Raw genomic sequence first — 22,081 nt, forward strand, 5'->3', positions numbered from 1 at the left:
GGGAATATTCTCTCTACTTTCTTTTAGAACAAATTCCTTGATATGTTATTCTCATTCTTTTTCCAGAAAAACTCCAAACAGAGCTGGGTAAACAGAGATGGTTGGTGTGCATGAGTGTACACGAGCCTCTGCCCTCCCTCCACCCTTGAGGAAGGCGATGCTCCCTGGACAAAGCACACACAGCGAAGGCGACACCTCGTGACCCAGATGAGAACCTGGGGCATGATCTTCCCAAGTCTCACCTTAGTACTGGAGGGACCAGCAAAGTGCAGTCTCACGCGGCACCTTTACACTGCGTAACCTGCCACCTTCCGTGTCCGTGGGGACCCCCGTGAGCCCCAGACGGATGCCTAAAATGGGTGCAGACGGAAGCTGTGCCCCACTGGGCGGGAGGAGGGGGAGTGTGTAGGGGACGGCACGGGACCGCTGGTGTGAGCAGTGCTGTCGTGATACTGGAGGTCCTCACCCCCCCACGCCTGCACCCTCTCGCCCTGCTATGGTTTCTGCACCTGCTCTTCACCCCAGGGGGCCTGACCTCATCACTGTTGGGAGGAAGCTGTGACTTTCCTGGATGCAGCCTGGGACCCTGTGTTCCAGGTGGTCATTTTCCTCTTTTTCTTTACTTACTAGTTGGACTGCAAGTATTATTTTATGGTCCCTAAGATAAGTGGTTTAAACAATAACCAACGGATTTTTAAGCCTCTTTCAGTTTCTCCTTTGATGCCTTGTATCTTCCCCCCCGCCTTTCCTCCTTTCTGTGACCTCTTCTCTGAGCCCATAAAGACATCTGCTACCTACCTGCTACCTACCATTTTCTCCTTCCATCGATACTCTGCTCTCCTTTAAGTCATCAGCTATAGGAATATGTGTGAAGGTGTGTGTGAGTGCCTGTGTGCACGTTACATTAGTTTAAGCACACTTTTCAGCCCATACAGGAGTTTTCAAGGAAAATTAAGGTGGAGAGCACACCCTCGTCTCTGCCAGAGTCTGGTGTGATACTTTGGACCCCTTTGGGCCATAAAGATAAAGAGAAGGACCTTGGAACAGTCAAAGGTAACTCTGTAGACTGAGGAGATAAGATAACTCTGTAGACTGTGCCCCGATAAGCCTTACCCTCCAACTGAAATCCCTTCCCTCCTGGGGCGGACAGAAAGCTTGACTGGCAGAGCTTGTCAGTTACAGCTCAGAAAACCCAGCCAGTGTTGGGCAGGCTGGCCTACATGTCTGTCCCTTAGGAAGATCCTCTCATTTCTCTGAGTTATTTGAATCAAAATGACATGCTCCTTGGAGACCCAGCACACAAAGTACAGTCTGATGTCCTGTTGTTTCTAAGTGGTGCATGCCTTCTGGGACCAAAGGTAAATAAGATGAAAAGACCAGAACTTCCCTTGGCTCTGCCCTCAGGAGCCTTGAGGATGAGCTGGTAATAGAGAGGAGATCAGGGAGTTCAAAGATGCCACTGTGTTATTAGAGCTTGTGACTTAGAGCTCAGAGGCTGCTGGCAAACCAAGATTTCTATAGATGTCCTGAAACTGAAATCCTAGCTCCTACTCTGGCAAATGTTATTCGTTATAAAAATAATAACTAATTTTTTGAAATGATAATCACATGCCCAGCATGAGTTTTGGGAATTATTTTTCTTTTCTTCCAATAATTTAAAAGGTGAATAGATTTATCATCATTTTACAGTTGGGAAATAATCAATTTTAGCTCTTAATTATCAGTCTCTGGTAGGGCAATCTAGTTCGAGACTTGATATGTACCACAGCTCATGGATAGGAGAAAAGAAAAAAAAAACCTCATATAGATAACAGAGAGGAGGAAATAGTCTGCTTTATTACCCTAAGACACATGGATGGAGAAATAGCAGCAAACTCTTAGCTCTTTTTTATCCTGACTCCTACATTTGTGTTTAGATTTTAACAGGTACATATAAAGTAGAAATAATATGTTTTAGGTAAAATTGCAAAACAAAGCAAACAACATGCTGGAAATAACTGGGAGACAAATTTTTTCAAGAATAGAACAGAATAATCTGAAAATTAGAATTATGTTTCTAGAGAAGTACCTAGAAGATTACCTATGAAATACATAATGAGGACATTTTGCCTTTGATCATTTATTCCTCAAGCAAACAAGTGACACATTTATGCCTGGATTTCTATTATAAATTATCTTTTTGTTGTTTAGTTGCTAAGTAGTGTCCAACTCTTTGAAGCCCCATGGACTGTGGCCCACCAGGCTCCTCTGTCCATGGGATTTTTCAGGCAAGAATACTGGGCAAGATTCTAGGCAAAAATAACATTATAAGATCATTATAACATTTTTCAAGATCACCCAAGAACACTGACTAGTGTGTGTTTAGAGGCTCACATATGTGGGACCTTGGGGCACTGAAATATGATGACTGGATCTGACTTATAAGGTATTATAAAACAAGCTAGAGGCGTTTCTTCATACTTCATTACTAAAAAGCCACCTCATTTTCATTTCGTTGCCATTATCAAGGTCTATAATGGGATTGGCTCCAATAACCTCAGGTCGTGAATCTCTTGCCTCACTCACACTGCATTGCTATCATTGTAATCCTTTATATATGGATTATTTTTTTTGAAAGTGAAAGTTGCTCAGTCACATCCGACTCTTTGTAACCTCATGGACTATACAGTCCATGGAATTCTCTAGGCCAGAATACTGGAGTGGGTAGCCATTCTCTTCTTCAGTGGATCTTCCCAACCCAGGGATCAAACCCAGGTCTCGCAAATTGCAGGTGAATTCTTTACCAGCTGAGCCACAAGGGATGTCCAAGAATACTGGAGTGGGTAGCCTATTCCTTCTCCAGGGGATCTTCCTAACCCAGGAATTGAACTGGGGTCTCCTCCACTGCAGGAGGATTCTTTACCAACTGAGCTATCAGGGAAGGCTTAACTCCAGGCAAACCTTTTTATTTTGATAGTGACATATATGTCTTGTAGTATAAGAAGCTGAGACATACACAGATTAAGAAGTAGTTTAAGGTCATGCAAATTTGAAATGATAAAATGTTAATTTGATTTTAATTGCAAAATTATTTTCTTATGGGTCTATAAACTAAATGAGATTATAGGAAAGGGCTGCAGGTGTGGGTTTAATTAGTGATAATCTTCAGATGGAACCATGGGATGGTTCTACCTTGCACAGGCAACCTCTATCCTGATTCCACCAAATCTCCACCTCTGTAAAGAATAACTTTGAACCTCAGGCCCCTCCTGAGATGCCCCGGGTCCTAAACACTACTTGAGATGTTCTTGTGCATGACACTCTTTGCTCCAGTTTGAATCTTGCATTGTGTTTTGTCTGCTGTATTTAACAGCTTCCTTAAAAGTGATTGGACCTTCCCAGCCCATCCTTGTTAGAGTGGGAGAAGACATACAGTTAACCTGCTCCCTGGCCCCAAAGACTGATGCACAGAGCATGGAGGTGCGGTGGGTCCGATCCCACCGTCATCCTGGGGGACATGACTGTCATCCTGTCATGCTGTTTACGTCTATACGGATGGGGCCCGTGTGGCTGGAGAGCAGATGGCAGAGTATCGGGGGAGGACTGTGCTGCTGAGTGATGCTATCAGTGAGGGGAGGCTGACCCTGCAGATAAATGACGCCAGGACTTCAGATGATGGGAAGTACTGGTGCCTTTTTGAAAAAGATGGGGTCTACCAAGAGGCCGATTTGGATCTGAAGATCATAGGTAAGGATTCTAGACAGATGTTCTGAATTCAATGTCTGTTCCTACTGCTTTTAACTTGCTGGATCCTGGAAAATTTCTCTAGCACCTGAAATTTTCTTAATGTCCATTCACTCATCAAATGTACAGTAAATTCTCCCACATGCTGGAGCTATCATAGATACATAACGTCCACAAACTCAAATGGACCAGACCTAATTCTTTGTGTGTAGAATTTGTATCCTTCCCAGGATCTCCATTAAGTGGCCATACCTCTAGTGAAATGCGAGATTCTTACTCCATAACGACACAGGACTCATTATTTCAGTGTGTTACTAAAATATTGGGAAAGATGTAGTTATTAGGAAATAAGGTAATTTGAAGGTTAAACTGTTGGGTTGGCCAAAAGTTCACTCAAGTTTTTCCATCATGTCTTAACAGAAAAACAGAAAAAATAAACATTTTGGCCAACCCAACAAATCTACCATATAGGAAAAAAATAAAAATGTCGACAGTATTGGCAGGGACAGAGGAGGGACAAGATCACCCCCCTGCATCATGATTTCCCTCTGTCTATGTTTGTGGGTGAAAACTGATTTTTCTAAGGTTGGCAACTGCCATTGAGGACATTGCCTAACTCACAGATAATCTGTTTCTCCCACGGGTGGTGTATACAAATTAATAAATATGTTTAGAAAACTTCCATGGGAGCACAAGTTAACAAGTTTAATGAACTTCATAATTTTCTGCCATTGGAAACATGTATTTATAAGATTTTGTTCTTTGAGAATATTCTCTTATCCATTTTTCTGGCCATGTTGATTCATGACCTTATCAGAGTTAATTTTTGGGGTATAGAAGAATAAAAATTGGATTTGGAATTTATTGCATCCTTTAATCTTTCCCAGAATGATTTTAGGAATACAAAACATAAAAATATGCAAACAAAAGAAAACAAAGGCTCCAGCTAGTCTCATTCCTAAGTGGCGTATAAACTTCGCTTACCCCTGTAAGCTTCGCTTTCTGCTCCAAGCCTCTGAACCTCTCTCTCCCCTTGCAGTGAAATCACTGACTATGTAACCACTTGCAGAGGCTCTCAGTTGCCTTCCTTGATCTTTATTCCCAGGTCTGGGTTCTTCCCCTCAAATCTCCATGGAGGGACCAAAGGATGGAAAAGTAAAGCTAAAGTGCACTTCAGAAGGCTGGTTCCCACAGCCCCAAGTGCAATGGAGGGACACGGAAGGAAACACAATACCATCATTTTCCCAGGACCTGACTCAAGGCAGCCAGGGGCTATTTCAAGTGGAGTCATTTCTACTGATCACAAACAGCTCTGTTGTAAATGTGACCTGCTCCATCAGCAGCCCCCTTCTCGGCGAGGAGAAAAAAACAACTTTTTATGCTTCAGGTTAGTGATTCCGTGTGCTCCTCTCAGCTTTGTGAATTAAATATGAAGACCAACCGAGACTTACTCATTTTACTGCTTTTCTGTTTTTTTTTTTTTTTTCCTTTTCTGATGAAGTCTATTGCTATCTCTTGCAAAGCTGGTCTTCAAGACGTCTATAGATTCTACTCTTTTGAGCTTCTCCCTGAAATCCCCCTCTAAAGCCATAAGGTTATATGGTTATATCATCAGCTACTAAATTCCAAGAATTTATCATCTTGGATGATATCATCTCTGTATCTTTTCATACTCTATCATCACTGTATCTTTTCAATGCAAAAACATTGACATCCCTTCCCCCTGCCCCTCATGACAGGTTTTCTTCCAGATTAGAAATTAATTTTCCATAGCACCATTTTCATGGCTGCAGATTCTGTGAATTTATCTTTTTGCCACTCTTGCTGTTCCAGTGTTTGTGGTGATGATAGAGTTGGAAAAGAGAAAGGGGAGAAATGTGTGTGTTTCTGAGAGGGGCTAATGGGAAAGCTAGCATGAACCTCTAGTCTCTCCTCAGCTTGTGCAGAGCAGGGAGCAACTGACCAACTTTCTTCTGGACAGGGCCAATTCTCATCCTTCTCTGCAGCCTAGGAGCTGCTCAGATGAGAAGAACAATCCTGAAATTCTCCCAATTTCAGGATTTAATGTGGTTCTGGGGCTTCCATTTCAGAGTCCAGGATGATTTATTCATGGAACATACTACTGATTTGGGGATTGCTTCTTCTTCTTCTTGTTGGAGTTGTAGGCTTGATCTGGAGGAAAAGCTGCAGAAAAGGTGAGTTAAGAGAACAGAAACAGCGTGGAACAGGCTTTGCGGTGGGAACCTTTTCAGCAGACACTGAAGCAGAAAGGCATCCAGTAGATATTCAGTAATTAATGAAACATGAGAGTCCACAGGTTACACGTGTGTAATTGAGGATCAGTGTTGAATGAGATCAATTTACAGTAATAACAGAAGCAAAAGGAATAAAAGATAATAATTTAATCTCCCAGTGCACATTCCCAGGTGATCTAGTGGAGGGAGAGGAAGAAAAAAAATGGCATAGACATCCTTGCTCTGAAGCTGAGACTTAACTGGATTCTGTCAGCATGAACTGATTTCACTGAGATCATTAAAATACAGTGATTTACTTATCAGTTTTCCTTGCTCTGAAGGAAGGGCTTCTCATATACTGGTGATTTTGTGAGCCCTAGAAAGTTCTTCCACTTTAAATTTCTTAAGTCGTCATACATTTTTCCCCGGTTTGGATGTTAATATCATGAAATTAATATTTTAAAATATTCCTATGTTGGTTATTATCAGAATGGATTTTCTTTCTTTGCAGTGAATGAGACATTGGATTCAAAAACAGCTCACCCAGAACGAATCCTTTCTGAGGGAAACAAGCTTGTGGCCTATAGACAGTCACGCAGCCAGATATCCCGCAACAATTTGACGGCCTCCTTCGCAAGCTGGGATGGGAGGGGCTCGTCTCAGGAGGGTGGTACTGAGAGGCGGAGGTTAGGGATAGGACAGGATAGGCCTTGAGTGTTGCCAAGGACAGCGTCCTGAAGAAGTTGTGTCTATTATCTGAGAATGAGTTGGGATAAGGGGTTGCTATGGAAATGAGTACTGGGCCATTTCCTCTCCTCTAGGCCTCCACTGCCTGAAGATGTCTCTAGGGTGTTAGAATCTCCCTTGACTACGCCTCTGGAGGCCTCTCCTTTGATAACTTGAACAAGTGCCCTATTTATGGTGCGTGAGTGCTCAGTTGTAAATTTTAGCACTGTGCCACCTGGGAAGCCTTATCTATACTTTCCCCCAATATTCTTATCTGAAATTCTGCACCCCCTTCTTTCTTTGGTCTCCTAGTGTAGGTTCTTCTGAATCTTTCCTGCACCCAAAGGAGTCTCAGTAACACCTCCAAGGAGAACAATTACCATGGATTCTGGAAACCAGGGTTATATTCTAAGTCCCAGTTCTTTTCTCTTTTCACCAACTACTAGAAGGGGACTGGCCCACTCACTCACTTACCTAATCAAGAGGATTTAACCTTACTCTGGTGTCATATCTGACCTGGAGACTTATCCTTTCTGTGAGCTGTCATATCCCAAGCTCTCTAATATCCTGCTGGCTGATCACAATCTGATATCTGACAACAAAAGACCTTTAGAAAATCCAATGGAATGCAACTTAGCCTAGAGGAGGAAGTGCAGGGAACAATCAAGTATTTGATTTGTGTCTCTAGAAGGGTAACAATTATCCCAATGGGACTGAGAAAACAAAAAATACAGTTAAAATAAAGAAGAGAAAATACAGCTAAATGTAAGGAGGAAAATCTGATCACTAAGATATAATCTTGAAAATCCCATAAAGTGTGTAATTTCTGCATCAAACTTTCTCAGAAAGTTAATTGAGAGTGTGGAGTGAGGAAATTTTTCAGAAATACTAGTCCAAGAGGAAAATGTGTTACGTGTCATGTATATGAAAATGTCAATTTTAGTTTTAGAGTGCAGAAGCACACAATTTAAAATTAATACTTACAAAATAAACAGAAGCAATATGTACAACACAAGCAATAAAATGCAATGGAAATAAAAAAATATTTTAAATCACAGTGAATTAAAACAGAGAAGCCACACATAGGAGAAGAAGGAATGTGAAAAAATAAAGATTTGGAAAAAGTCTTAAAGTCTTCCGAAGTAAGACTGAGGGACATCTCCGAATGACAGATTGCACTTTCTAAGAAGGCAGACATCACGGTTTTCATTGTCCTTTGAAGATTATTCATCTGTGACATTCTGGAATTTTCTGTTTTGGATTGTGGGTTTTTTTTTTTTTTCCATACTTAAACTCAAATTTATATTTGAAGTTATGTACTGTAATATTCTAGTATGTAATATTATTCTTTCACAAGTGTATTCACACTTATTTTATTTAGCTTTAAAATTTTTCCAATTGTGGTAAAATACATACAAAATACATTTTAGTCATTTTAGAGTGTCTAATTCTTGTTGTTGTTTTAACTAAAAGGGAACTAAAAACCATAGACAGTTTTCAGGGCTTTATTCAGACTCTGATTTTACAGTTTCTTGAAGAGAGACATCTCAATGGCAGAATGCAAAACGGGAAAGACGTTATTACTAAGATGAGAAAGATATGTAATTGCTGAAATGATGTTTCAAATCTGAATTCAATTAAGATTAGGAAGGAATGTAATCAAAGTGTATTTAATTTTCCTATCCATTAAAGTTTTAAGGAACAGAATAAAGTGTCCAAGACATCGGTATTTTTTCCATTCACAATACGTGCAACCATCATTAGTATTCAGTTCCAGAATATTTTCATCCAAAAGGAAACTCCATCACCATTAAGCAGTCATACCCATTTGCCCCTCCCTCCAGATTTGCCCATATTTGGTGTTTTCTCAGTGCACATATATTCACTAAAAACTCTTCACTCCAGCTATTCTGAACTTGAATGCCTCCAGTCCTATAGAAGTCCTATAAATATTATAGATCCTTTGCCATTATTTGCCTCACTTCTTTAGTTTCATGCATACATATATTGCTTAAACTCAGTGATAGAGTCAAGGAAGAAATCTAAGCATATTTGGAATTATTTGGAATTTCTAGGATATTTGGAATTCTTTCTTTAAAAAGCTTCCTTCTCACAATATTCAGTCATACAAATTCTAGCTAGAATTTGTATAACTGAATTTCAGACCAACTCATACTTTACTCACAGAAATTTGTCTTATTGACTTCACCTGAGGAATACCACAAGATTATCTTTATCTCACTCCTTTTTAAATGAACTCCAAATAGTGCCTCAAGGCAGAATACCAGGATCATCATCAGTTCAGTTCAGTTCAGTCACTCAGTCATGTCCGACTCTCTGCAACCCCATGAATTGCAGTATGCCAGGCCTCCCTGTCCATCACCAACTTCCAGATGTCACCCAAACTCATGACATTGAGTCGATGATGCCATCCAGCCATCGCATCCTCTGTCATCCCCTTCTCCTCCTGCCCCAATCCCTTCCAGTATCAGAGTCTTTTCCAATGAGTCAACTCTTCGCATGAAGTGGCCGAAGTATTGGAGTTTCAGCTTCAGCATCAGTCATTGTCTCCTTTAGGATGGACTGGTTGGATCTCCTTGCAGTCCAAGGGAAGCTCAAGAGTCTTCTCCAACACCACAGTTCGAGAGCATCAATTCTTCAGCACTCAGCTTTCTTCACAATCCAATTCTCACATCCATACATGACCACTGGAAAAATTATAGCCCTGACTAGATGGACCTTTGTTGGCAAAGTAATGTCTCTGCTTTTCAATATGCTATCTAGGTTGGTCATAACTTTCCTTCCAAGGAGTAAGCGTCTTTTAATTTCATGGCTGCAGTCACCATCTGCAGTGATTTCGGAGCCCAAAAAAATAAAGTCTGACACTGTTTCCACTGTTTCCCCATCTATTTCCCATGAAGTGATAGGAACAGATGCCATGATCTTCGTTTTCTGAATGTTGAGCTTTAAGCCAACTTTTTCACTCTGCTCCTTCACTTTCATCCAGAGGCTTTTTAGTTCCTCTTCACTTTCTGCCATAAGGTTGGTGTCATCTGCATATCTGAGGTTATTGATATTTCTCCCCGCAATCTTGATTCCAGCTTGTGCTTCTTCCAGCCCAGGGTTTCTCATGATGTACTCTTCATGTAATTTAAATAAGCAGGGTGACAATATACAGCCTTGATGTACTCCTTTTCCTATTTGGAACCAGTCTGTTGTTCCATGTCCAGTTCTAACTGTTGCTTCCTGACCTGCATATAGGTTTCTCAAGAGGCAGGTCAGGTGGTCTGGTATTCCCATCTCTTTCACAATTTTCCACAGTTTGTTGTGATCCACACAGTCAAAGGCTTTGGCATAGTCAATAAAGCAGAAATAGATGTTTTTCTGGAACTCTCTTGCTTTTTCAATGATCCAGCAGATGTTGGCAATTTGATCTCTGGTTCTTCTGCCTTTTCTAAAACCAGCTTGAACATCTGATGGATCATCATAGGACTCAACTTATTTGTCTGCCTTTGCTTAGGAATCACAAGATTTCTTACACAATGTTTGAAAATAAAAATTTTCCATTTCTTTAAATAATTTGAAAATTATTTCTGAAGAGAGTCACAGAGAGCTTACTGTAAATATTCAATTTCTTTTTCTTCTAAAGAAATATTATAGTTAGGAATGCATCATAACTTTTAAGTGATTTTTCAAAGATAAAACAAATGACTGACATGGTCTTTGAAAAAAATGTTATATATCAAACTGAATATCTCATTTTTTGGAGAAACTCTAATAAAGCCACATTACAGTCTGTGAAAGGAAAGTAACACATAAATTCAGAGAAAAGAGATAGAAGAGAAAGGCAGAGAAAATAAGAAAGAAGAAAAAGAAAACATAGAAGTCTGTTAGGTAATGGTGGTCTCCATAGAGAAGCATGAACAACCAGGAGAGAAGGAGGAATAGAAAGGAATAATAATGAGGGGATGAGGAAGAGGAGGAAGAGAGGAAAAGCAAAAGAGGAAGAAGAATCAGAGAAAACAATGCTGTCTCTAAGACTGAGACTAAGATTTGTTGAAAACTCTTAACTTGTGGTAAAATTCACATTAACAGAAAAAGCGAAAGTAGGAGCTGCAAAAATACCATGTCTATGAGCTCAGTCGCTCAGTGGTGTTTGACTCTTTGGGACTTATGGAATGTAGCCCACCAGGCTCCTTTGTCCGTGGGATTACCTGTGAGAATACTGAGTGGGTTGCCATTTTATTTTCAAGGAGATCTTCCCAACCCTGGGATTTAACCCCTGTTTCCTACAGCTCTTGCATTGCAAGCAAATTCTTTTTTTTTTAATTAATTAATTTATTTTAATTGGAGGCTAGTTACTTTACAATATTGTATTGGTTTTGCCATACATTGACATGAATCAGCCATGGGTGCACATGTGTCCCCCATCCTGAACACCCCCTCCCATATCCCTCCCCATCCTATCCCTCAGGGTCATCCAGTGCACCAGCCCTGAGCACCCTGTCTCATGCATTGAACCTGGACTGGCAACCTATTTCACATACGATAATATACTTGTTTCAATGTTATTCTCTCAAATTATCCCACCCTCACCTTCTCCCACAGAGTCCAAAAGTCTGTTCTTTACATCTGTGTCTCTTGCTGTCTCTCATATAGGGTCATTGTTACCATCTTTCTAAACTCCATATATATGCATTAATATACTGTATTGGTGTTTTTCTTTCTGACTTACTTCACTCTGTATAATAGGCTCCAGTTTCATCCACCTCATTAGAACTGATTCAAATGCATTCTTTTTAATAGCTGAGTCATATTCCATTGTGTATATATACCACAGCTTCCTTATCCATTCATCTGCCAGTGGACATCTAGGTTGCTTCAATGCCCTGACTATTGTAAACAGTGCTGTGATGAACACTGGGGTACATGTGTCTCTTTCAATTCTGGTTTCCTCGGTGTGTATGCCCAGCAGTGGGATTGCTGGGTCATCTTGAGAAAGAAGAATGGAACTGGAGAATCAACATGCCTGACTTCAGACTATATTATAAAGCTACAGTCATCAAGACAGTATGGTACTGGCACAAAGATCAAAAAATAGATCAACAGAACAAAATAGAAAGCCCAGAGATAAATCCATGCTCCTATGGACACCTTAGCTTTGACAAAGGAGGCAAGAATATACAATGGAGAAAAGATAATCTCTTTAACAGGTGGGGCTGGGGAAACTGGTCAACCACCTATAAAAGAATGAACCTAGAACACTTTTTAACACCACACACAAAAATAAACTCAAAATGGATTAAAGATCTAAATGTAAGGCCAGAAGCAATAAAACTCCTAGATGAAAACATAGGCAAAACACTATCTGACATAAATCCCAGCAGGATCCTCTATGACAATAAACAAATGGGACCTAATTAAACTTAAGTGCTTTTGCACAACAAAGGAAACTATAAGCAATGTGAAAAGACAGCCTTCAGAATGGGAGAAAGTAATAGCAGATGAAGCAACTGACAAAGAATTAATCTCAAAAATATACACGCAGATTCTGCAGCTCAATTCCAGAAAAAATAAATGACCCAATCAAAAAATGGGCCAAAGACCTAAACTAAACAGACATTTCTCCAAAGAAGACACGCAGATGGCTAACAAACACACGAAAAGATGCTCAACATCACTCATTATCAGAAAAATTCAAATCAAAAGCACAGTGAGGTACCATCTCCCACCAGTAAGAATGGCTGCTATCAAAAAGTCTACAAACAATGAATGTGGAGAGAGTGCAGGGAAAAGGGAATGCTCTTACACTGTTGGTGGGAATGCAAACTAGTATATCCACTATGGAGAACAATGTGGAGATTCCTTAAAAAACTGGAAACAGAACTGCCTTATGACCCAGAAATCCCATTGCTGGGCATATACTCAAGGAAAGAGGCATGTGTACCCCAGTGTTCATCGTGGCACTGTTCACAATAGCTAGGACATGGCAGCAACCTAGATGTCCATCGGCAGATGAATGGGTAAGAAAGCTGTGGTACATATGCACAATGGAATATTATTCAGCTATTACAAAGAACACATTAGAATCAGTTCTAATGAGGTGGATGAAACTGGAGCCTATTATACACAGTGAAGTAAGTCAGGAAGAGAAACACCAATACAGTATATTAACACATATATATGGAATTCAGAAAGATGGTAAAGATGACCCTATATGTGAGACAGCAAAAGAGACACAGACGTAAACAACAGACTTTTGGACCCTGTAGGACAAGGTGAGGATGGGATGATTTGAGAGAATATCATTGAAACATGTATATTACCATATGTGAAATAGATCACCAGTCCAAGTTCGATGCATGAAACAGGGCACTTGAAGCCGGTGCACAGGGAAAATTCTGAGGAATGAGATGGAAAGGGAGGTGGGATGGGGGTTCAGAATGGGGGACATATGTACACTCATGGCTGTTTTCATGTCAGTGTATGGCAAAAACCAACACAATATTGTAAAGTAATTAGCTTCCAATTAAAATAAATAAATTAATTTAAAAAAATAAGTCTCAACTTTTCATTGTAAATAAATTTTTTAGTTAACAGGACTTTGAGGTCCAAACTGCAAGTTTTACAAATGGGTTCAAAATATAACTTGCCCTGTGTGGGCTTAGGGCAAAGTACTAAGCCCTACCTTTACTCAAAGACTAATTATACATTAACTGAAGAACAGAGTTCAAAATACTTCTTTTGATAAGAAGTGGCTGGTTTGATAAGAGGATCGTTGAACAATACATTCCCTTCCACCTCACCTTGATTTGAGTGCTTAACAGGAGCTGACAGATAAGGGGTAGGAGGCATGGAGAAGTCAGCCAGTCTAAGACTGCATTTCTTAATTCTGGACTGTACAGTATAATCAGCTTCCCTGATGGTTCAGAGGCAAAGAATCCACCTGCAATGCTAGAGATCAGGATTTAATCCCTGGGCTGGGAAGATCCCAGAGGAGGAAATGGCAACCCGGTTCAGTATTCTTCTCTGGAAAATCCCATGGCCAGAGGAGCCTGGCAGGCTGCAGTCCACGGGGGCATGCAAGAGTGGGACACAACAGCACGGGAGCACTAGGGCACAGTATAATCACTTGAGAATATATTTTAAATTACTGATTCATAGTTCTACCTTCTCTTCCTTCTTTCCACCCCTAAGAAATTTCTATTTGATTAGTCTGAGATAGGACCTGGGCAGGATTGTTAAGCAGTAACAAGTCTGGTTTAGTTTAATTGGCCTATAATTGGTCTACGTAAATGATCAAGTGAACATAAAAGTTCTTCTTGTTTCAGCACTAGATACTCTATGGTTGACTTGCATGACGAGAAAAATTAAAAAAGAAATCTAATCGGAGATTTATCAATTGAGTTTCTGTGTATATGCTATTTGTGGATATATTCAAATGAATAATTGCTTCTGAAGTATTGTTTTGTGATCATATAAGGTTCAGAGTTCAGGGTCTCCTTTCCTGCTTCTGGTTAATTCCATGCTGCACCTGCAGCACTCAAGAACCAGAAACCTAATTCATATGACTGGAACTTCTCTCTGACCCAGGGATATTGCCTTGGGTCATATAATCTCTTCTCCCTCTGTGTTTGTAGAAGGGACACACAGATATTTCAAAATCCTGCCAACACAACTCAGGATCAAGCTTAGACTTTCTCTGGGCCACAAGTGACTGATGTGAAACATCTTTCTTCTTAAGATGGTGACTTATCCAATAGATCACTATAGAAAATCACCCATGATGAATGGAAATCATAAAGGTGAGTTTTATTTTTTTATACTGCTGATATTGTTTGTGCTTTTGTATGTGCATATGTTAGAGAGAGAGAGAGAGAGCCTGTATGTCTAGCTAGTGCTTCTAACAAAAGCATTTGAGTCACAAAGATAGAGCAGACCTCAGGGTACAAGGCGTGAGACTTGGATTTCCACTCCCTCAAGTCTGGTCAATCTGACTTCCATACATTCTTTTCTGTATGTCATTAGAACATCACTTATTTCAAAAATATAATCAGCAATTAGCAATTAATGTGTGATATTTGCATTCTAAAGTCATAAAAAATTTCGTCATAGAACTGAAAACAAATACTTTCATACTGGCTTCCCTGGTGGTCAGACAGTAAGGAATCTGCTTGCAATGCAGGAGACCTGGGTTTAAACCCTGGGTCAGGAAGCTACTCTAAGGGAATGGCTACCCACTGCAGTATTCTTGCCTGGAGAATTCCATGGATGGAGGAGCCTGGCAGGCAGGCTACAGTTCATGGGGTTGCAAAGAATTGGACGTGGCTGAGCAACTAACACACTTTACTCTCAAAATTGGCCACTCTGTGTAATGATGAAATAAAGGCTTCTTTTAAGGAACACATTGCTGTGGAATTCCAATATATTATTTTAACATTTTTATATTCATGAATTTTAATATCCATGGTGAATATGTTTTAATGTGCACTAATTAGAAATATTTAGGAGTGGAGTAGAGATCCAACTTGTGGTGGCTAATATTCTGATATATAGTAAGTCCTGAAAAAATTGATGTATAATGCCACTGTAGGTGAGTAAGCAACCATCTCTGTTTGGAAAAATAAGCGAGGACAACTCATGAACAGATAGAGATTGGAAAAAGTTTTTCTGGCTATCAGTGGGGTATTATTCAAATTATTGTAACATAAGATTTATATAATGCTCTAAAATTGTTTTATGCAAGAATATGGCATTGGGCTACTTTGATGTTAACTTTAAACATTGAACTGCTTTGCAATATGTAGTGAAGACTTTTTTGTTGTAGCTATTTTTTTCATTAGAATGGTTGATATGTACAGGTAGGTTTCTCCAGTGTTTCCTTATGTAGAAGACCATATTATCACATACACATTTTTGCTATTATTGATTAATCTGTTTAGAGTCTAAAATATGCATATATAACAGGAAAGATAATGTAGTTTGTTACATTGACTTCCTCAATGATAATTATATGTCACTTTTGAAATTGAACACAATTTTTCTCATTGCTTTACTTATTATGATTTTATGCATGTATTTAATATGCATAATAATTTGCTTGCTTTCAAAGCAATACTCAGTAGTGGAAAAATATGAGGACAAAGAAGTGACAGAGAATGATAGTCCTATGGATAGGAATAGATGTAGGAAATGATTTAGAAAGACATCAATTTATATTAAATAATGAATGGAATGGTAGATAATATCCATGCTGTAGAAAACTGAAGAACATTGGTTGAAAAATAAAAATTTGATTTAGCAATGTTATTGCTGCTGACCATTATCTGTGAATTTGCAGTATAATACTAGGCGGCGGCTGCTGCTGCTGCTAAGTCGCTTCAGTCGTGTCCGACTCTGTGCGACCCCAGAGACGGCAGCCCATCAGGCTCCCCCGTCCCTGGGATTCTCCAGGCGAGAACACTGGAGTGGGTTTCCATTTCCTTCTCCAATGCATGAAAGAGAAAAGTGAAAGTGAAGTCGCTCAGTCGTGTCCGACTCTTAGCGACCCCAACGACTGAAGCCCAGCAGGCTCCTCTGTCGATGCGATTTTCCAGGCAAGAGTGCTGGAGTGGGGTGCCATTGCCTTCTCCGATAATGCTAGGAGAAGAAGTATAATTATACATGATAGATAAGACAGTGGCAGGTGATCTGGTCACTTTTTGAGGAAGAAGATAGGTTGAAGGAGCTAAAATACCAGTAGATGGTATGACTATTTACCTAGAAGGAGAGCTGGACCAAACTTTCTGCTCACATGGTACCAATAGCAATTAAGTAGATAAAATCAGTTCTCTCAGGCATTTCTCAGGCATTTGGCTGAGAGAATAGGTAGGAAATTGGTGGACCTCTAGCAAGAAGAACACTAATATAAATGAAAAGAAGTCAGAACATTTTATACTTCTTTTTGTGTAAAATACATCATTACACATAATGAAACTGTAAAATGACATTTTATTAAGTAAAGATGGCTACATCTCAGACTTAAATTCTTAGAATTCTTGAAATTTATATCAATTACTTAGATATTCATTAAAAAAAAACAGCAATTAAATAATCTGAATGACATATAAGACTATATTATTAACTTCAAATGCATTTTCTGAAAAAATTTACACATAGATATTTGGCAAAACTAATACAATATTGTAAAGTTTAAAAATAAAATAAAATTAAAAAAAAGAATTTACATTTAAATGAATGAGCTTTTTCACATACTTTTAAAGGTTATGCTCCATTTACAGTAATTACAAAACATTGACTGGGTTCCCTGTGTTGTTCAGTGCGTCTTTGTAGCCTGTCTTACACGCAATAGTTTGTACCTCCCACACCCATACCACTCTTATGTTGCCCCCCTCCTTTAAAACTTTATGTAAAAAGAGAATGAACTTTTTTTCATGTGGGCTTCCACAGTAAAGATCAGATTCAAAGATGAAAAAGGATTTTCCCTGTTTATTGCTCATTTCTCAGATTCTTGCTTTTTGTCATAAAATTTGGTTCTCTTGGATGTGATTCTGTCTTACATAGTGACTTGCCTCACCAAATAAAATTTCAGATTTTATCTTTTATATATTGTTGTAAAGTACTGTTATGTACTCAAATTTAAGTTTCTAGGAAATCAATTGGAAAAGATTTTACTATTTATACAAAATTCTGTTGGATTCTTAGCCAAATTTATATCTTTAAGTAAATTATCTGCTAACCACTGTTAGTTTGCAGTTAGATGTTTTAAATGTTTAAGTGAAGCACTCATAACTGGAATATTTAAGTGTATCGTTTTTACTGTTTCTTTCTTATTGAAGTATAGTTGATTTATTGTTTCATGTATGCAACATATTGATTTGATGTTTTTGTGTATTAACACTCCATTTAAATTATTACATAATGTTGCTACATACTCTGTGTTGCACATTACATTCTAGTATATTATTTATTTATATCTCCAGTTTCCTTGGAGAAGGAAATGGCAACCCACTCCAGTGTTCTTGTCTGGAGAATCCCATGGACGGAGAAGCCTGGTAGGCTGCAGTCCATTGGGTCGTACAGAGTCGGACACGACTGAAGCAACTTAGCAGCAGCAGCAGTTTATACCTCTTAATCCTCTTCCCCTATCATCCCTCTTCCCAGGTATGAAGTGTGATTTTCTATTGTATCCTGGACATCTTGGGTCTTATGTTATGAGGCTGTGTATTTTATTATATCATCTATTGTATCAAGCCTCAAATGGCATCACATGTATGGGAAAACATAGATATCTCATTTTGCTAAGTGAAGGTGGAAGTAGCCATTTCCCACTTGGCATTATTTAACACTGTTGAAGGAGAGAGGCACTTTGTTGCTGCTGGGTAGGGCTGAAAGCTCAGGTTCCCCTTTGGTCCTCTGCTGACAGTACCTCACCTGGTAGAGTGAGGGCACCTCATTACTATTTTCTGTGTATCTCAACTGACTCTGTGGCAGGGCAGGGGCACTGACCTCACTGCTGCTGAGTGGGAATGAAAGTTCCAGCTCTCCACTTTGCCCTCACTGACACCAACCAGGACAGGATGGGGCACATTGTTAACTGAGTGAAGGTGAATCACTAGGCTACTCAGTCTTTGCTGAAAAGCAGGAGTGGGATTATGGTTTTCTCTGTGGTGTTTGGCTGGAGTCAGGAAGTTATCGCTTAAAAGTTTTCATCTCATTAGGTTGTCCATTCCTGGTCCTGTGACCACAAAGAGCAAGCTTTTCTTGGGGGTTACTTTGTCTTAGCATGCATGTGTGTACTCAGTCATGTCCGACTCTCTGCCACCCCATGGACTGTAGCCCACCATGCTCTTGTGTCCACGGGATTTTCCAGGCAAGAATACTGGAGTGGGCTTTCATTTCCTTCTCCAGGGGATCTTCCTGACCCAGGAATCCAATATGTGTTTCTTGTATCTCCTGCACTGGCGGCAGATTCTTTACCAAGGAGTCATTTGCGCTTCCCTGGTTGTTCAGCTGGTAAAGAATCCACCTGGAATGTGGGAGACCTGGGTTCAATCCCTGGGTTGGGAAGATCCTGTGGAGAAGGGAAAGGCTACCCACTACAATATTCTGGCCTGGAGAATTCTGTAGACTGTGTAGTTCTTGGGGTCAAAAAGAGTCAGACATGACTGAGTGACTTTCACCAGCACCACCAGCATCTGGGAAGCTTTGTCTTTACCCATTGGCATTTCTGGATTATTGGTTTCTCCAGCACCCACTCAGGGATACATTAGGAGAGAAAAAAAAAAAAAAAAGATGGAGGTAGAGAGAGCTCACTATATATGTCATTGCTGACATCTTTTAGAGTCTCTTTGTATTTGTTATATATATGTAGTGCTTGGGGCTTCAATTATTAGTGGCATAGGGAAAGGTGTCTATTCCATTATTTCCCAGAACTGGATAGTCCCCTGGTTTCTTAACTGACTGATGATATTTTTCTAATATCTTCAACTACTTGAAAAAATGTGCTCACCAAAGCACTAATAGATTTGAGTTTATTTTCTCAGTATGGACACATTTCTTTAGCTTCTTCAATCAAACAAAATTAATCTCACTTACCATTGGTTACAGAGAAAGCAATGGCAACCCACTCCAGTACTCTTGCCTGGGAAATCCCATGGACGGAGGAGCCTGGTAGGCTACAGTCCATGGGGTGGTGAAGAGTCAGACATGACTGACGTGACTTAGCAGCAGCAGCACCATTGGTTAATGGCATCTCTTACTTGACTAAGAAATGAGATAAAACTTTCTTTGGTGCAGCCTTATTTTCATTTTATATTTTCATGAAAAAAATCTTTTCTATAATGAGATATTTAATTTTTAATTTTATAATTTTTCTTGTGGTTGCTTTACCATAATTTGAAAATATTGTAATGAGTGCTAGTCTGGCAATGCCAGTGCATATTGCTATCTTTTAACAAAGCTACAGTATTGTTGCATAATAAATACATGTAATTCAATAATAAGACAATGCATACCCTAATGTATCGCAAATGTTTTATTCAAATTCTACTTTTCCCCCCTCTTTTACTTGTTTTGACATGTTTAGTGTTACTTGGCAATAAAGCAAAGCTATAAAGTAAAATTTTGCAATGCTGTGACAGTCCAGCCACTAAAATGATAGGGAGTTATAACTGTCACTGCATTTCAGTCTTGATGAAACTATTCATCTGTTATTATAGTGAAAAAAAACAGTTATAAACCACATGTATATGAATAAGCATAGCTAAGTTCAATGGAATGACAACAAAATTTGAGTTTTTAATTTTGTGTCACAAATACTATTTATTTTCCCATTGATGTAGCAAAGTGAAATTCACTCTGACATCACAAATCTTCCAAAAATATATGTCAGATTTGATTTGACCTGTAGGCCATTGTCAGGCAATGCCTGACCTAGATCATGTTAAACTTCATAGGATATAGGAAAATGATGAGGGCATATCTAGAATTTGACAGAGACTCCCTCATTTATTGTGAAGGGTCCACACTCAGCAATCCTTTACAACCCATGGGAGAAGCATCTTGCCAACCCTTGGCCTACCCTGAGATATTCAATTCCACATTGTTTTCTGAGTGGTTGCTGCTATCCACTCCATTCCAAGTCTATCTATGAAGGTTGAAACTTGGTCATAGATTTACAGGTTACTTGAAGTGTGGAATTAAAGTATGGAATTAAACAATAGGATTGGTCTGGGTATTAATACGAAAATTCTCTGGTGTACCTTTTTCAGAATTTCCCCCCAGAGTAAATGACATAGACACTTTTCCTGCAATTCAAGTACTCTACCTCTTAGTGACGTTCTTTATGATTAGAGTATCCTGGAGGGAATATCACAAAAATGGTAAGTTACTAAATACTTAAATAATTAAAGTCATGATATCTTAAGGGAACTGTCCACTATCTGACAGACTTTGACATGGCTTCCGAATGGTGATGATAATAGAGATGAGCAGAATCTGAACTTTCCTTTATAAAAGCTGAACTGGAGGCAAGAGCAGGAATAGTCTCACTCCACTGTGTACTTTTGATGGGAACTCATTCATTTAGTTCTGGACAACACTATTTAAGAATGATTTTGACAAACTGCAATTCATCAAGTGTACTATTCATCCAAACTGCAAAGTTTCTGAAAACATTTCTTTTAAATTAACAGAATAAATAAATAGTTGACTTTTGTCAACTATTTTTATAACTTTTCATTGAGAGTAGATTCTCTCTTTCAGTCTCTCAGTTTCTCTCTTTCTCTCCAGAGTTGTTTCGACTGTTATCATTAGAAATAACTGCTTGAAGCTGTTAAGAGTGATATTTGAGCTCTATCTATTAGGAAATAGTTTAATGCTGATTTTTTTTCATTATCAGATATATCTGCAAAAATGTTATGAATTGACTACCACAGATATAATTTTGTTGAAATATTTACTTATTTTTTTTTTTTCCTTTTGCTGTGCTAGGTCTTCATTGCTGTACCCCAGCTTTCTCTAGTTGCAGTGAGTAGGCGCTACTCTTTGTTGTGGTGTACAAGCTTCTCATTTCAGTGGCTTTTCTCATCATAGAGTACAGGCTCTAGGCAGATGGATTACAGCATGTGGGCTCTAAAATAGTTTCAGCACATGAGCTCTAAGCACTGATTCAGTAGTTATGGTGGATAGGCTTAGTTGTTCTGTGGCATGAGGGATCTTCCAAGATCAAGGATCAAATCCTTGTCCCCAGCATGGCAGATGGATTCTTAACCTCTGGAACACCAGGAAAGTCCTTGTTGAAATCTTCATGGTCATATATAGGAATTGTTTTTCCTTTTTTTTAAGCTTTAAATTTTATTTTATTTTTTAAACTTTACAATATTGTGTTAGTTTTGCCAAATATCGAAATTAATCCACCACAGGTATACCTGTGTTCCCCATCCTAAACCCTCCTCCCTCCTCCCTCCCCATATCCTCCCTCTGGATTGTCCCAGTGCACCAGCCCCAAGCATCCAGTATCGTGCATCGAACCTGGACTGGCGACTCGTTTCATACGTGATATTACACATGTTTCAATGCCATTCTCCCAAATCTCCCCAGCCTCTTCCTCTCCCACAGAGTCCATAAGACTGATCTATACATCAGTGTCTCTTTTGCTGTCTCGTACACAGGGTTATTGTTACCATCTTTCTAAATTCCATATATATGCGTTAGTATACTGTATTGGTGTTTTTCTTTCTGGCTTACTTCACTCTGTATAATAGGTTCCAGTTTCATCCATCTCAGTAGAACTGATTCAAGTGTATTCTTTTTAATGGCTGAGTAATACTCCATTGTGTATATGTACAACAGCTTTCTTATCCATTCATCTGCTGATGGGCATCTAGGTTGCTTCC

General features: G+C 39.2%; 1 protein-coding gene across 1 annotated transcript in view; it reads left to right on the forward strand.

Annotated features, from left to right (window-relative positions):
• The window catches only part of BTNL2 (butyrophilin like 2), a 36,492-nt gene extending 29,451 nt beyond the window's left edge, over nucleotides 1-7,041 (forward strand). Inside the window, 7 exon segments of the mRNA XM_027524475.1 lie at nucleotides 67-87; nucleotides 3,353-3,489; nucleotides 3,492-3,726; nucleotides 4,829-5,110; nucleotides 5,814-5,918; nucleotides 6,469-6,643; nucleotides 6,996-7,041. Coding sequence (XP_027380276.1) covers nucleotides 67-87; nucleotides 3,353-3,489; nucleotides 3,492-3,726; nucleotides 4,829-5,110; nucleotides 5,814-5,918; nucleotides 6,469-6,643; nucleotides 6,996-7,041 — 1,001 coding nt within the window.
• The last annotated feature ends 15,040 nt before the right edge of the window (nucleotides 7,042-22,081 follow it).

Source organism: Bos indicus x Bos taurus, chromosome 23 (genome assembly GCF_003369695.1).
Source record: "Bos indicus x Bos taurus breed Angus x Brahman F1 hybrid chromosome 23, Bos_hybrid_MaternalHap_v2.0, whole genome shotgun sequence".
NCBI classification, from domain to species: Eukaryota; Metazoa; Chordata; class Mammalia; order Artiodactyla; family Bovidae; genus Bos; species Bos indicus x Bos taurus.